The 18,187-nt window shown below is 41.7% G+C and overlaps 1 protein-coding gene across 1 annotated transcript in view; it reads right to left on the reverse strand.

Moving 5' to 3' along the window:
* LOC139444172 (serine/threonine-protein phosphatase 4 regulatory subunit 4-like) overlaps positions 1-6,309 on the reverse strand; it is a 79,013-nt gene extending 72,704 nt beyond the window's left edge. The window contains exon 1 of the mRNA XM_071225069.1: positions 5,706-6,309. Coding sequence (XP_071081170.1) covers positions 5,706-6,058 — 353 coding nt within the window. The 5' untranslated portion in view covers positions 6,059-6,309. The remainder of the gene's footprint in view (positions 1-5,705) is intronic.
* Between the last annotated feature and the right edge of the window lie 11,878 nt (positions 6,310-18,187).

Here is an 18,187-nt window from a genome sequence, read left to right on the forward strand (position 1 = left end):
TGCCATTATTTGAGCAGTTTATATGTACTAGACATGGTTCTAAGTTAGGCGATTACGTAGGTCCACGTGGCTAGGGGGTCCAGTTGAACATGCTTGAGATGGAAACAGACGGAGGTTGGCTGGTACAGAAAAAGACAGATGTTGATAATCCACTCTTTGATAACCACATTCTCATAGCATTGCCTCTAACCATTAAGGCCGAACAATTGCAGTGACATCAGAATGTCAACTGGTACGAGTCAAACAATCCACTTCCCTATTCTCAAACACAGGTACTTATTATTACCCTATCAGCAATTTCAATCAAGATTTCCATCTGTTGGTGGTGATTTAACCAGAATATGATGTTCCACATGATAGGAGGTCTTCAGGTCCTTGAGATTCCTTCTGTAGTAACAGAATCAATGACCCCTTAAATGTTTTACTATTAACAGTTGGGTTATTAGGATTTTCATGCTTAATTTTGAAGTATGCGAAGTGGGCTTTAACGTCTTATCTGCATGTGGCTGCTTGTACTAGTCGAGACTAATGCTGATTTTATAGTGCTAGCCCACTGATTTACCATGCCGTAGTTTAACCTGAATACCCCACTCAGATACTTTATACCGACCAGCCCTTGTTTCATCAACTCAAAAGAGCTTGGTTTATAAGAATTACTATCCTTTTTTCTTCTTATGGTATGACACAGTCCAGGATTAAACCTACAAAACTTCCCCTGTCAGGGCAGACACTCTATTCACTAGAGTGAGTGAGTGAGTGAGGTTTTACGCCACTTTTAGAAATATTCCAGCAAAATCACAGCGGGGGACACCACAAATGGGCTTCACACATTGTACCCATGTCGGGAATCGAACCTGGGTCTTCGCCGTGATGCGCGAACACTTTAGCCTTGAGGCTATCCGACCGGCCCCTATCCGCAAGACCATGGTGGTGCTTGATTTTGAACACTGGACGCAACATCTACTGTGCAGTCCTGATCTGACAAGACCAACAGAGGGCACTGAAGACATCACTCAGGCCAGACGGCGGCAGTCTTATTACTCTGTATTGAGATGACGAGAGCCATGAGTGAGTGGCTGCATACAGCTCAGTTATCAGCCTGTGGTTATGAATCAGAGGACAAACACTATCAGCTGAATCAACTCCGAAGCCATATGATTTCTCCCAGGGTCAGGACAATAACTGCAATCATCAACACTAATTACTTGCTGTTGGAGGAGCTGGCTTATCGACAGCCATATGGCCAGCGGTGCGCAAGTGCGCATGCATGTGCATGCATGATTGTGCATGTGCTGTGTTGAACGAGCGTGTGCCGGACACCTGGGTATATATACAGTCACATCCTGGGTAGAAGGAGGAAGTGACAGGCAAGTTTTCATTGATTGCTTCAGGAAGTGCAGTCCTGACAACTCCCTAACCTTGACAAGGGACTCAAGTTACACTCCTTACAATTTGATACACTGTGTGTGGCTCTGTATTATTTCATGATAAGAATGTTGCCAAATCTCAGCCCTTCAGTTCACAGCTATTCTTTACAGAAAGTCTATCTAAACAAACCTCTTGGATCAACTTAAATTTCTTGTGCTTTTCATAAAAAATTCAGAACTGTTAGTGGTAGGTAGGGAGAGAGCAACCACAGGACCATGTAACTTAGAATAATAACAAACAAAGCGCTTTCCACCCTTTGCTAGTTTTTTGCAAGTTTGTTTAATATTATTATTAGTTACATGGTCCTGTGCCCTGATATATTCCCATTTACATGTTAGACATGGCCGCTAGTCAATTAGTCAGAAACTAGTGAAAATCCGGAGTGTCTAGCTGTTTTCTTCTCTTTATAAATATTTGTGACCAACCATGAGATAAGGGACCTTATGGGTGAAAAGTCACATTTTTACGTCTCATTATACTTAAAAACTACAATATGTTAGGAAAACAAAAATACAATTCACAAGCTTCGATTCATATTTATTACAATGATATATGGCATCAAACATTTGGACTCATTTTCCGACTTTAAACTGTTGATGTAATAATTGCAGTTTTTAGACATAATGTCTGATTAATTGAAAGCAGACATGTATGCTGAAGAATTTTGAAATAATGTTTTTATTACATACAAATTAACAAGAGAAAAATAATGTATTTTGTACAGTCTGCACACATGGCGATTTTAACTGAAGTAAGTAGACATCGAATGTCTTTATGCAACACAGCACAATCATATCCTAGAACCCATAAGGTCACTTTTCTCCGAGTACCGGGTAGGTCACATTTTATGTCACTCTGAGGGTACGGATGTTGTTTTAGCTTACACAGCTTACTGTCTGTCCTACATATGGTATAAATACATTTGGCACTACTTTATATTATGAACACTATAAAATAGACAGGGCAGTTATGTACAACTATGAATATTACTTTCACAATGGAAGGGCAACGGTTTCTGTCCACTGTAAAGTTGAATATCTCATACAAAAACAATAAAGTAAATCTTATATAAAGTATACTAAAGTATACTATGAAATATTAGTAATTACTGCTCAGGGTGCTGATGTACAAAGCGATCTTAGCGTTAAGGTGATCGTAACCCATACCTTAGCATAGACTTACGGCAGTTGTAGCGCTGAGGTTGTTTTGTACAACAGCACCCAGCACAATAATTTAGAGCAAACCTTTTATTAAACACGTAAATAGTTTCGTGTTTATGGCTGCCTCTTCATAGTAAAAGAGAATTCAGGATGACATAAGCAGGATATTTATTTCCAAATTTATATTTACATAAGCCACTTTCTTGAAACGACCTGTTGGATGTAGCTAGTTGGATACGATCAATGGCATCTGCCCCTGCCTACAATAATTCAGCCTTCCTGGTTTTATGTTCTTATCCTAAATAACAGTCAGCATTTTCAGTACAAGGTTCTCCTGCTGCTGGTTCTCTCAAACTCATCATATTCCTTGGTAGGCATGACACAGCCATGTTCCTTCGGAGAGGTATGACATCACTGGACCTTGGGTACACAGGACACAGCCCTGTTCCCTAGGTAGGAGTGACACTGCCCTATACCCTAGGTAGGAGTGACACTGCCCTGTACCCTAGGTAGGAGTGACACTGCCCTGTTCCCTAGGTAGGAGTGACACAGCCCTGTACCCTAGGTAGGAGTGACACTGCCCTGTTCCCTAGGTAGGAGTGACACTGCCCTATACCCTAGGTAGGAGTGACACTGCCCTGTACCCTAGGTAGCAGTGACACTGCCCTGTTCCCTAGGTAGGAGTGACACAGCCCTCTACCCTGGGTAGGAGTGACTGCCCTCTACCCTGGGTAGGAGTGACACTGCCCTATACCCTAGGTAGGAGTGACACTGCCCTGTACCCTAGGCAGGAGCGACACGGCCCTATACCCTAGGTAGGAGCGACACTGCCCTATACCCTAAGAAGGAGTGACACTGCCCTGTTCCCTAGGTAGGAGTGACACTGCCCTATACCCTAGGTAGGAGTGACACTGCCCTGTATCCTGGGTAGGAGCGACACAGCCCTGTATCCTGGGTAGGAGCGACACAGCCCTGTACCCTGGGTAGGCATGACATTCCTGTACCCTAGGTAGGAGTGACACAGCCGTGTATCCTGTGTAGGAGTGGCACAGCCCTGTACCCTAGGTAGGAGTGACACTGCCCTCTATCCTGGGTAGGAGTGGCACAGCCCTGTATCCTGGGTAGGAGCGACACTGCCCTGTACCCTGGGTAGGCATGACACTCCTGTACCCTAGGTAGGAGTGACACAGCCCTGTATCCTGTGTAGGAGTGGCACAGCCCTGTACCCTCGGTAGGAGCGACACAGCCCTGTACCCTGGGTAGGCATGACACCCCTGTACCCTAGGTAGGAGTGACACAGCCCTGTACCCTCGGTAGGAGTTACACAGCCCTGTATCCTGGGTAGGAGTGGCACAGCCCTGTACCCTAGGTAGGAGTGACACTGCCCTATTCCCTTGGTAGGCATGACACCCCTGTACCCTGGGAAGGAGTGACACAGCCCTGTACCCTAGGTAGGAGTGACACTGCCCTGTATCCTGGGTAGGAGTGACAAAGCCCTGTATCCTGGGTAGGAGTGGCACAGCCCTGTACCCTCGGTAGGAGTGACACAGCCCTGTACCCTCGGTAGGAGTGACACAGCCCTGTATCCTGGGTAGGAGTGGCACAGCCCTGTACCCTAGGTAGGAGTGACACTGCCCTATTCCCTTGGTAGGCATGACACCCCTGTACCCTGGGTAGGAGTGACAGCCCTGTACCCTAGGTAGGAGTGACACAGCCCTGTACCCTGGGTAGGAGTGGCACAGCTCTGTACCCTAGGTAGGAGTGACACTGCCCTATACCCTTGGTAGGCATGACACCCCTGTACCCTGGGTAGGACTGACACAGCCCTGTACCTTAGGTAGGAGTGACACTGCCCTATACCCTGGGTAGGCATGACACCTGTACCCTGGGTAGGAGTGGTATAGCCCTCTATCCTGGGTAGGAGTGGCACAGCCCTGTACCCTGGGTAGGCATGACACCCGTACCCTGGGTAGGCATGACATCATCCCCTTCCCGACACCATAGTCTTCACATCCCCCCCACCCACCCCATGTAGTCATCACATCATCCCCTTCCCGACACATAGTCTTCACATCCCCCCACCCCCACCCCATGTAGTCATCACATCATCCCCTTCCTGACACCATAGTCTTCACATCCCCCCCACCCACCCCATGTAGTCATCACATCATCCCCTTCCCGACACATAGTCTTCACATCCCCCCATCCACCCCATGTAGTCATCACATCATCCCCTTCCCGACACCATAGTCTTCACATCCCCCACCCCCACCCCCCATGTAGTCATCACAATACCCCCTTCCCCGACCCTCTATAGTCATCACATCACCCCCTTCCCCCACTCCCAATAGCCCACACATCACCCCCTGCCCCCACCCCATATAGTCATCACATCACCCTTTCCCCACCCCATATAGTCATCACATCACCCCCTGCCCCCACCCCATATAGTCATCACATCACCCTTTCCCCACCCCATATAGTCATCAACATCAACCCCTTCCCCCATCCCCATCACATCACCCCGACCCATATTATCAGCACCATCCCCGAGGACAGCACATGTGCCTCCTCCCACACAGTCTGTGTTCCATGCTTTCTATCACAGTGTCACTGTGACCTGTCTCCTCAGACAACTATGGTGGCGACCCAGCCTTGTCGTACTTCCCTTGCAGCAATATCAATAATATCATCCTTAATGATACACCATGCTCCCACTACTATTCTTTACTCTCATGTTCCTCTCATGCAAAAGGTCAAGGATAACACTGTCACCCATATCGCATAAGGGGGTCCCTTTTTTCCGAATTATTTGTATTGACAACTGCCTCCTTCCCCACTTGCATCGTATGTCATGTAAATGTTCTCTCTGCTATTGTAGTCCCAGATACCTACACCGTTAGTCACATCTTCTTGAAACCTCATCTTTACAATACGAACATGAAAACAAATTCTTCCTAAATTTAAAGAGCTACCCAATATCTTTTAATACCCCTATATACAGCCTACTGACTCACTTATTAATACCTTTAAACAAACCATGTAGGAGACTACCTTATTTTACAATTATCTCATTACATTTAAGCTCCAAGAACCATTCATGACAGTGAGACTTACTTTTCCTGTATAACAACTGGTGTGTCCGGTCTCGGCAGGGCCTCTAGTACAGGGTAGGGTTCATCCTGGTAGTGAACTCTCACCCGAGGATCTGATGCTTCTCGGACCGGGTAGAGTCCGTCCTGGTAATGTACTATTCCATGGGAATCGGGTGCATCGGATACCCGGTAGGATTCGTCCTGATATTGTACCATTCCATGTGATTCGGGTGCATCTAAGACCGGGTAGGGTTCGTCTTGGTATTGAACTGTACTATGAGAGTCGGGTGCCTCTAGCACAGGGAAGGGTTCATCCTGGTAATGCACTATTCCATGGGTATCCGACTTGGTGGGAAACACCTCCCACTCCTCCATACCATGTGGCCAGCCGGCCCCCGTGCCAGGACTCCGGCCAGCCAGTCACTGAGGGTGAGTTTGGGGGTCAGGCACAGACGGGCGGGGCAGCTTATCCTGTACCCATGACAAACACTTCACAAGGAGTAGATCCACACACAGTCTCTCTCACCTCTCTTGCAGTGCTAGCAACTACCTCTCACTCTCTCTCACTCACTTGAGTTTGTAATTATCCTACTGCTCTCTCACAACATGTGCTTCTGTTAAGGCTGCTGATTGGCTGCTGCCTCACAGTGGCAACACGGAAACTGAGATATTGTGTTTCCGTGGGAACTGAGTGAATCACTTGGAGAAGGTGTCCCTTGCCATCTCCCTGTGTGTTGTCCCTGGAGGCCGGAATGCCACTACACAGATGTCCGCTTGCCCCTCTCTCTATCTCCCCCAGCCTCCCTATCCCCAGCCAATTACCCCAGGCTTCTCCGCCAGGCCAACTGCCCCATACCATCATCTGGGAGCTCACACAAAGAAAATTAGCATTGCAATTCGGACCACTATTAATGGCACCAGTAATTTGATAATGTAAAAAACATGGAAAAAATATTCATGACTGGCATTCTTTCAATCAACAAACAACTGTGAATGGAGATCATTCTAATTTCCTGCTGGAAGCTGGCATCCCCCTTGTGGTGTAATGTTAGGGGGAGACTGAGACTGAGGAGAGCATGGCAATGGACAGCCCTGCCACACTATCCTAATCACTCCAACAACACAGGAGACAATCAACACGTAAAAGTCGGTTTAGGGAATTCATCCCTGAAATCCTAACCCAATAACTGTGACAATGACTTGCCTTGTAAATGGCATCAATATGAGTGTCTTGATGAAATACTATGACACTGATATTATTAAGATTTTGAATCCGGTTTAAAAATTGACAAGCTTTCTCTTCTCAGTCTCTAGATACAAAGCCTTATCTAAGAACTAGTAGTGTGATTGCACTGAGTCATTCACAATTATGCTGCATACAAGTCCCCCGATACAACTGATCCATACACAAATAATGTCCTCCAATAATGGTGAGCCATAAACAAGGAACAGCTACACCCGGATCAATATATGTTGCAGCATCAGGACACACTGTGATAAAGTTGAAAAGAAATCCTCATCCTGTACTAGATCAAATTTACTCTTGCAGGAGAACCTGTTTCCTGTGTGAGTAGATTAACACGTTCTGGGTACTTCCCACTGCAGCATATGGATGCAGGCTCACTACGGAGTGATAATACTTGAATGAAAGTGCATATATAGACATAGTGAGGGGTAACACTGAAACAGTGTTTTAAATTAAGCATGACAGTCAATGGCTCTGTACATATCTTTACATAGACTATGCAGAATGAGTATACAGACGGCCAAATATCCAGTATCTTTACAGGGACTCCATGTACAATGTGTATACAGTTGACCCACTATCGAGTATCTTTACATAGACTATGTACAATGTGTATACAGATGACCCACTATTCAGTATCTTTACATAGACTATGTACAATGTGTATACAGAAGACCCACTATTCAGGATCTTTACATAGACTCCATGTACAATGTGTATACAGATGACCCACTATCCAGTATCTTTACAGGGGCTCTATGTACAATGTGTATACAGATGACCAACTATCCAGTATCTTTACATAGACTCCATGTACAATGTGTATACAGAAGACCCACTATTCAGGATCTTTACATAGACTCCATGTACAATGTGTATACAGATGACCCACTATCCAGTATCTTTACATAGACTCTATGTACAATGTGTATACAGATGACCCACTATTCAGTATCTTTACATAGACTATGTACATTGTGTATACAGAAGACCCACTATTCAGGATCTTTACATAGACTATGTACAATGTGTATACAGATGACCCACTATCCAGTATCTTTACATAGACTCCATGTACAATGTGTATACAGAAGACCCACTATCCAGTATCTTTACATAGAGTATGTACAATGTGTATACAGATGACCCACTATCCAGTATCTTTACATAGACTATGTACAATGTGTATACAGAAGACCCACTATCCAGTATCTTTACATAGACTCCATGTACAATGTGTATACAGAAGACCCACTATTCAGGATCTTTACATAGACTCCATGTACAATGTGTACACAGATGACCCACTATCCAGTATCTTTACATAGACTCTATGTACAATGTGTATACAGATGACCCACTATCCAGGATCTTTACACAGACTCTATGTACAATGTGTATACAGATGACCCACTATCCAGTATCTTTACATAGACTCTATGTACAATGTGTATACAGATGACCCACTATCCAGTATCTTTACAGACTATGTACAATGTGTATACAGATGACCAACTATCCAGTATCTTTACATAGACTCCGTGTACAATGTGTATACAGAAGACCCACTATCCAGTATCTTTACATAGACTCTATGTACAATGTGTATACAGATGACCCTCTATCCAGTATCTTTACATAGACTCCATGTACAATGTGTATACAGATGACCCACTATCCAGTATCTTTACATAGACTATGTACAATGTGTATACAGATGACCAACTATCCAAATCTTTACATAGGCTCTATGTACAATGTGTATACAGAAGACCCACGTTCCAGTATCTTTACATAGACTCTATGTACAATGTGTATACAGATGACCAACTATCCAAATCTTTACATAGACTCTATGTACAATGTGTATACAGAAGACCCACTTTCCAGTGATAATATTTGGGTACTGAGTTGTGGATGTAACTGTGTGTGATGATCTGTAAACAATATTTATTTCAATATGGATAATCTGTTTACCTGATGATATATACACAGGGATGATCTGCATGAACGGAATATCAGCTATACATGAATAATTAGGATTCAAGACCAAGACATCATTGCGCCTGGCAAATCAGCACCCCCTGTAATTCCACATTACAAACATAAAACAGGGATAGAAATCTTTCAATGTTGCCACCCCAGAATGGTGGAAAAAACTAGCCTGAGCAAAAGACTATCAGCTAAAAACTCTAACATCAGTTTCACGATACAGTGTGTGCTGACTAGCTCTTTGAGCATGAACAGTGTGTATGGATGCTTGTACTAATCAATCATCGTCATCTTCATCATCATTGTCGCCATCATCATTGTCATCATAGTCGTCATCGTCATCATCGTCATCCCATCATCATCATCGTCGTCGCCATCATCATTGTCATTGTCATAATTGTCGTCATCATCATCATTGTCATCATCATCATCGTCGTCGTCGTTGTCGTCATCATCATTATTATGTTTTCATGTAAGATCTGTACACAAGAGTTACAGCACTGATCCCTGCTGGACAGACAGAAGGCTAATGATAAAAACTGTGTGAGCTGTTGATCAGCCCAAACAAATGGAACCGCAATGTAATCCCGTAACTGGTTACAGTTGTAAAGAAACAATAGATGATCACTGACGATGCTAATCTCATTTGGGAGACGCTTAATGTTCACTTACTGAATCAATGGTGCAGTGTTGATAGGCTTCCAGGCTGTGTGTGCCTGCGACGGGGACATTAAGAGATCCACAATGCAGTAATTACACTGATGTTATCATGACTGTTCATCCAAAATGACGTCAGTGTGTATCAACATGATCAAGGAATAGGCTTACCCTGAGGTTTCACAACAAATGATACAGTGCTATTAAATCTGCATAGGATGCTTATGAAAAAATGTGAAATTTATTTACTTAGAACAAATCATTCATGTTGACTATTCAGAGCATACAGGCAGGATGTTCATCCACTTTTTAGAATATTCCACAAATAACAGGGTTGGGGAGACCCAAGAAAAGGCTTCACATACTCGAACAGGAATAGTTACCATTCATCATATGGAACAAGTCCACAGCTCATTTTGGATGAGTGCCTTCTGTGAAATAACTAGATTTGGAAAAAAAAAAAACAGTGTCTCAAAATTTTCACAAGTCTCGGACCAACAGACTAGTGGCCATGTTTATCCCTGTTGGAATCTAACCCAGTTCAGGAACACAAAACAATTAGCTCAAACCATCAGACCATTTAGGAGAAGAACTCTGAAAGTTTTGTTTTCTTGCAATATCATTTCAAATTGCTCAAGATATATTTCAACCTTGATGCTTTGAGAAAAAGGCAACAATGGTCATGATCATTTTACAAACTTCTTGAGAAGAATATGAAAATGCATAAAGCTTAAGGTCAGATGATAAGTATAATAATTATATTTTAACCAATCACTGATAATAATCTGTCACAAAGCAGCACATATTTTGCATTTTTTAAAGAAAAATAAAAGTACCTCTTTATTTGCAATTCATAAAAGCTTTTATCATATTCATAAATTTGTTGCAAATTATATCTAAATGTGTTCATGTATATAATTATATTTCGTTAGTGGTCAAACCAAAATATAACATGAAATTACCCTTTTCTCTATAATCAATGACAAGCACTTTATAATTTCTACCAAGTTATCGATCGGCTGTTATCAACGCTCGTTACACTAACACCTTTTATGTGTGCTTCATCATGTCAACTGTCATAACCATTGTCACGGTGACAATGTCATCAATGGAGTGGCATGAACGGGCACACATCAAAACATCCAAATTATCTAGTCAATGCTCCTTTTCTTTTCACATGACTTCAGCATAAGCCACAGAAGCACGTTCTTCCCTGGATATGGAGTCAAGACGGCTACGCTACGAGGCAGCTGCTGGCTGGTGTTTTTAGAACATTTGGACTCAATAAGCAATTGGTCCAACATTAGTGAGTATCAATTACCAGGACATGCATGTGTCAATGAAATAATAACTTGAATCGACTTGAGGATGGCCAATCATGAAAGACTGTAAAAAGCATCACCCTGATCCATTTTTTAAAGGAAAAAGGAGGGCATTTCATATGAAGTCACAATATTAGGTGCCAAAGCTATTGAGAGCTACCAACACACTCAGAAGTTAATCCAATGATCAATACAGACAGGAATGTTACACTTTTTCTGATGGCCTTGAGACTGAAGAATCACTATGACCAACTGGGGTCGCTTCCTTTTCATAAGCCTTACCTGTTTGAGTGGAGGCCGAAGTAATAGCCAAATTTGGATAAGTCGGAAAGATAAGATAAGATAATATTTTTCGCAGAACGCATTCCATTACGGAACAGATGCAATCTTTAAAATGACAAAACATTCTGATTCATACATACATACATATATATACTGACACAGGGATAATATGAGGGTGGGGCCTTGTGCTTTTAGCCCCTAAATTTGAAAAAAGGCCCACATAATCAAATACAATGGGGCATTTCAATATTGTGCTTTATGGCCCAAGTAAAAAAGTTCCTAGAGTGAACCCTGCAGACAGACAGACAGACAAACAGACAGACAGACACACACACACACAGAGACAGACAGACAGACTGACAGACACAGACACTGACAGACACAGACAGACAGACAGACAGACAGACTGACAGAAACAGACTGACAGAAACAGACAGACAGACAGACAGACAGAGGTATTTATTGCATAAAATTATAGATATGGAAACAAATGCAACTGATCATGCTAATGGCTTCATTATTTAAGAGGATGTAGTGAAATAATTTGTTTTCATGATTGTGGACATCTACTTTTTGTGTGGATAATTTTCCAAAGAGTATATTTTTTTCTTGAGTTTTTGGTACCATGAAGTAGGTGGCGTTTTTCATCATCAATGGTTGAACAAGTACAGCATAACTTCTGATGTAGTGGTAGGGGTCACTTTGTATGTCTTTCATGTTCTTAATCTAATATATGGTCACTTAATCTTAGTTTAGAAAAGTGCACTTGATATTTTCTTATTTTACAGTGACTGAGATAGGGTTCTAATTTGTTTTATGTGCCTTTAGTTGCATCAGCACCTTGAAGAGGTTCCTTGACTCAGTATCTTTATTTACATCTGTGCTGTAATCAGATACTGTTATCTTAATTATAATCAGATACCATTATCTTAATTATAATCATATACTTTTATCTTGTAAAATCATCATATGTATGGAAGGGGGTTTATCGCCTGTATTTTCATATTCATCATGTTTTCATTCATTTATGTTATGTACATTTGCCATGTTCCTATCACTGCACCGAACCGTGAAGATCCGGGGTAGAATAGGTCTTCATCAACCCTGCTTGTCATAACTGGCAACTATGCTTGTCGTAAGAGACGACTAACGGGATCGGGTGGTCAGACTTGCTGACTTGGTTGATGCATGTCATTGTATCCCAATTGCGTAGATCAATGCTCATGATATCAATCACTGGATTGTCTGGTCCAGACTCGATTATTTACAGCCATCATATAGCTGGAATATTGCTCAGTGCGGTGTTAAACAACAAACTATCACTACGCCATGTAAATGTTCTATTTTTGTACCATGTCTGAAATGCGCGTTTTTGAATAAATGTTTGATTCTTTCTCATTTACCAGTGTTACTTGTGCCAAGGAAGCCTGCCTGGGATTTCATCAGTAGACTGACATGCTGTAGTCATGTGTCATGGTCATGGTCATGGAGAGCTTACCCACTTCCATCATGTAGCTACCAGAGACCAAAATGCAAAACCGGTTAGTAGGCTCATAAATATTGAAATTACAGGATAAAATCTCTGCTCAATCCTGCTGTAGGAATTGGTAAATGTCAGGGTTTGTTCCCTGTTGGCCTGCATTTAGTACTTCCTCTTTGGCTTGAGTTAGGACTTGGGTGAAAGGGACAAGCACCAAGTCTGTATCTGTGATAGTTATCTGCGTGTTTATTGGATTTCCTTATCTGTGTGTAAATCTTTGTCCCCCAATTACCAGTTCCACATCTGACACCTGAAGTCAATTGAGTGGAGCATGTTTAGCCTGCATGTGTGTCAGAGGCATTCAACATGTTCAAAGGGCCATTGCCAGGGGATGTAGTCCAGACCTGCTGTAGTCTGTAGAGGTGGCCGGCCCCTCAAGCAGATAGCACTGCGGGAGGGAGGGGACTGGGAGGGAGATGGGGAGGGGAGGGGAAGGAGGAGTGGGGGGTTGGAAGCAGTGTTTCCAAACACGAAACTGACATTCTAGTTCAACCGATTCTCTACTCCAACTCATGACCATCTAGAGTGTGAGTGAGTTGGGTTTAACACCGCTTTGAACAGTATTCCAGTTATATCACAGTGAGTCAGCTTAATATGAGAGGAAAGCCTTAAGTGACACAGGTCTTAGATGTTTTCAACTTTGGTGAAACCCATGAGCACAGGTATGGTGTTGACGAACCTAGAAACATAATTGGGGCAAACCAGGATTTGAACCCACAATTATAGGTTTCTGGCATGACCAAGGAACACAACTCTGCACAGCGAATTGCGGCGACTTAGACGACTGGCCCATCCGTGCCCCTTACCATCCAGAAGGCCATATTTTAAAGATAGATACTGTTGTTGACATAAAGGCAACATGAAAAGAATAGATGTTCGTCAAATTGAACTAAAGAGGTTAATCCTTGTACAAGCCGACCGTCTCCTAGATGTACTGCTAGGATCCTAGACACAGTTCTTCTTAGCATAAGTAGCATCAACACTAGTGTGGTGCCCCCAAAATAGTAATTTACAAATATAGATACAAATTATGTAATAAGCATACAAAGTTATACCTCTTTTATAGTCATCTTCGCTCTGTGATTACATTGTATAATGGAGCCATGGTTATTACCATTATTAACTATGAATCCCAGTATCCTCTGAAATGTTATTTTTCACTGGTAGTTGTGATTGATCCTGCAGTATCACAGATGACCAGGGGCACATTCAAGCAGATATGTACCAAACACAGAAGCAATCATCATTCAGTTCAATAACCTCTTTGTACACATGGCAGGCTCGTCTTCACGAATTCCGCCACCCCCCACAACCTTCCCCCTCCCCCTCCTACCCTAGTCCTATTCACCAGATGCCTTGAGCACAATGCACACATACAGAACTGGGTTTTTCAGACTTCAAGCACATGGCAAATGTTTTTAAAGGTTCTTGTTTCCATAGCAACAGTTATAAACATTCACAGGACAGGAACCAATTGTAAAGCAATGTCATTTTGTTCAGAAACATGAACAGTCAATACTACTGAAAAACTAAAACGCCAGTCATCTTAACAATACTGTAGACTCCAAATTAGCAATGCGTCTCTGTGCATGGCTAAGAATAAACACATCACACATGTGATATGAGATCCTCAACATGGTGCAATGCTATACTATAACTAACTTCAAGTGTAACAAAATCTACCCTACTGGACAAATACTGCACTGGACTCTGTAAAACAGTTTTCATATTAATTCTTTGAAAGGTATTTAGAAGTGATACACATGACGAAGAGAATTTATGGATGTCAGCTTCTTTATTATGTTGAACACAATGTTAGGAGTATATAGTTATCCCTCATCAGATGAATAAATGCTATGAGGCAGAGAAGATATATCTACCTGTCAGGACAACAAAAGTGGGTAGAGAAAAGGGTGGAAGGGAATTCAACAGATACAGATACTAGTCCATTGCTAATCTCTAGTATCTGTTGGCTTCCCTTGTTTTGTTTCAACCTTTATGTTATTGCTTTTGGCGTTCTTACAGGTACATATATATATGTTCCCTGCCTCATAGCATATATTCACCTGATGAAGGAGTAAGTATATTAGCTGTAGAAAGTATATAGTTTTAGTCCACTAATCCTTATAATGATAACTTATAGCAAAACCGTTAAAAACGGTAACTTTATACCAGTACTTACGATACCTTAGCTACTGGGCAGTTTGCAAGGACTATAGGACTAGTGCCAATTTCTAATGCTGTTTATACTCCAAAGCATGGTGTTCATATTACAACAAATCTGGAGGCTTAATGTAAAAAGCGAATTTTCTCAAAATTCCACCACATGAACCCTTCATTACGAAACTCCATGGGTTGTTGTTGCCCAAATAGGAAATAGAATATGTGACTTTAGACTAGAACTGTGTATGTCAGTTGGAGTAGACAGGATCCATGGACATACTGTCCGACTACCAACACTTTCTGTACACTGTAGTCCTTTTAAAAAACACTATGAGGGATATGACAGTTGCAGCACGAGCAGTTAAAAGGTATCTTATCATGCTTAGCATCCTTAAAATGTGCTGTCACAGCATATGAATCTAGGAGCCCTCTAAATCATTATCTATCAGGATTAGGAATAGGACCCCTGGACATGCCTGCTTAAATTATTTTGAGACCCTTGAAGATCCGGGTAAGAATAGGTCTTCAGAAACCCATGCTTGCCATAAAAGGTGACCAAACTTGTAAGGGGCAACTAACGGGAATGGGTGGCCAGGCTCGCTGACTTGGTTGATGCATGTCATTGTATCCCAAATGCGTGGATCGATGCTCACTAAGTCAATTACTGGATTGTCTGGTCCAGACTGCCGTCGTATAGCTCAAATATTGCTGAGTGAGGCATTAAACAAACAAACAAACAAAACCTAGATAGACACAATTTTTATGGACAACAACTTCTTTAATACTGTGAAAAGCGATGTTTCGGTATAGATCCTTATACCGTTGTCTTGCTTGACAACGGTATAAGGATCTATACCAAAACGTCGCTTTTCACAGTATTTAAGAAGTTGTTATCCATAAAAATTGTGTCTATCTTGTCATCCGTCAACTTCAAAGTAATGCCTATCAAACAATTTAAACAAAACCTAATTTTGAAACACATGGTTAAAGCATATTAGTAGCAACAAACACAGCTACAATTTGCAGACAGCTAGGGCCTTGATTCAACAACTATCAGTACAGGGAAGTAACTTCAGCTACATGCAACCCGGGGAATTAGTTTTGACTGGAATGGAATTTCGTCAACAATGCAAGCTCAATTTACATGAGACATCGTGCAGACAGGGGCCTTCAATACGCAGCAAATGTCAAAACTTCATGGCAGGACATGCATAAAGAATATTATTTTCACATCATGTATTGAGCATTACGAGGACAGACGGCTACACATGAGCAACATTTTAGCAGGTCTGATTATGTTTAGTGGTAGCCATGTGTACATGTTACAACTACTAGCCTAGCCTAGCTCCAAGTCTGTATTGAATGATACGGCCACGGTTGTATAGTAATTCTATCCTTTTGTTCAGCAAGTCTAGATAAGCTACAGTACAAGGAAGCCAGTCTTTTATAGGGACAACTTGTTCTTATTACTTATATAATGTAGGAATTATGATTTAAACTGATAATCATTTTCTTAGACATGTAAGAGACTTGTGCAAGTCTGCTACTAGCCTATCACAGCACTTACTAGCCCGGTGTTTTAGGAAAGTGTTGGAAGTGTAAGCTAATCGTATAACCGTTTGTTATTTCAGATATGTTCTGTGTTGTCTCAAAATAACAAATTCTGAGCTTATGAACCAGAAATTTCTTTTAATAAGTATTTTAGGATCGGCTGCACACATGAAGGTAACATGCTACTTTAGAGTTGTACTATATATTCTCAAGTTTTAACTCCAGTGACATCTACACCAGTGTTCATGGTGTTTGTGCTAGAACATGTACAGACACAATGGTATTTGTCAAACCCTAGGTTACATCAAGCAATGCATTATTTTCACCCTGACAAGCACATTGTTAATTCAACAAACTGCCAAGGCTTCAGACAAGTCTCAACACCGGGGGCTAAAAAATTCCCATTTGCCTGATGCCCAAGGCAAGTGAATTTGCTATATGGGCAAGCAAACTTGCTGTCACTATTTACTTTTGATGCTATCTGGCTATTTAGAGTGTTGAGTGTAGCTATCTAGCTTGATTTTCTATTAATTCATTAATTATTTTCAAAATTTCATTAGATATTATTTACATTGGGCGAATTCGCAAGTGGAACTGATCAGCAGATTGCACCAATTGCAGCTTACTGTTATTTTGAGAAACCCTGATCAGGTTACTGCCATTGGTGCCTTGTTGTGAGAGAATGGATACATTAACATCATCAATGACATTATTTGATTCTTAAAGAGTCAGTTCTCTTAATCTCTGCATATATAATACTGCCTAGTATACATGAAAACAGAAATTGTATGTCATCATTCATTTTTCATTGAATATGTCATTTGTGAAAGATTGTCCTCCATTATGAAAATTGTAATGACATCAAATTAACTCTTCCCGCAAATCCCAACAATATTCTGACAATCATGACAAATGGACCAAAATGTCAAAGAGTTCAACCCATAAGCAGCCAATATGAAATGGGCTATCAGTTGCAAGGGTTCATCATGTCCTCCATGCTTTTCACTTCAAAGTGTTAGGCAACTAGAAATTCAATCAGAGCAAGTTGTTTTATCTTATTTATCTGTCTTTGTGTAAGTGGATTTTCAAAAAATAGATTGAATCCCAGAACACAGAGCATCCCTGGTATGCAAGCTTCAGTAGGGCATACTGACAAACAAGAAGATACCCTTGCAGGCAAAAGACTTGTTAATGCCATGAAATAATGAGGTGATGCAAGGCGAGGCAACCGAGGCGAGTATGCTAACAGTATGCTGACTCTGAGCAGAACAGTCCTTATTTAAACCCCTTAATGCCAAGCACCTGAGGCAGGGTAACAACAAGTACCATCTTTTGACATCTTTTAGGTATGACGCAGCCGGAGATCAAACACCTGGCCTTCCGTTCTCTGGACAAATGCTCTATCCACTATACCATGCATTAGAAACTTAATATTGTTAATCCACTTGTCCTTATAACGATTACATATAGTAAACCCTTTATAAATGTCAAATTTCTACTGGTCATAAGGATACCTAAACTATTGGGTGGTTTGGCAAGGACTACAGGACTAACGGCTACTTTTATTGCTGTCGTGGAGACAGACTCTTACATTGTTCTGGACAATGCTTGGAAGGTACATGGAACACAGTAAGCATATTGAACAGGTAAACTCAGCTGAGGTTCAGGTTATTTAATCAACCCTATGCTGACAGGAGAGAGCACAGGGCAGAAGTGGTCATTCTTTTCCCTATGTGTGTCAGGAGATGAAA

This window comes from Haliotis cracherodii, unplaced genomic scaffold, assembly GCF_022045235.1.
Source record: "Haliotis cracherodii isolate W230 unplaced genomic scaffold, xgHalCrac1.p SCAF_5, whole genome shotgun sequence".
Lineage (NCBI taxonomy): Eukaryota > Metazoa > Mollusca > Gastropoda > Lepetellida > Haliotidae > Haliotis > Haliotis cracherodii.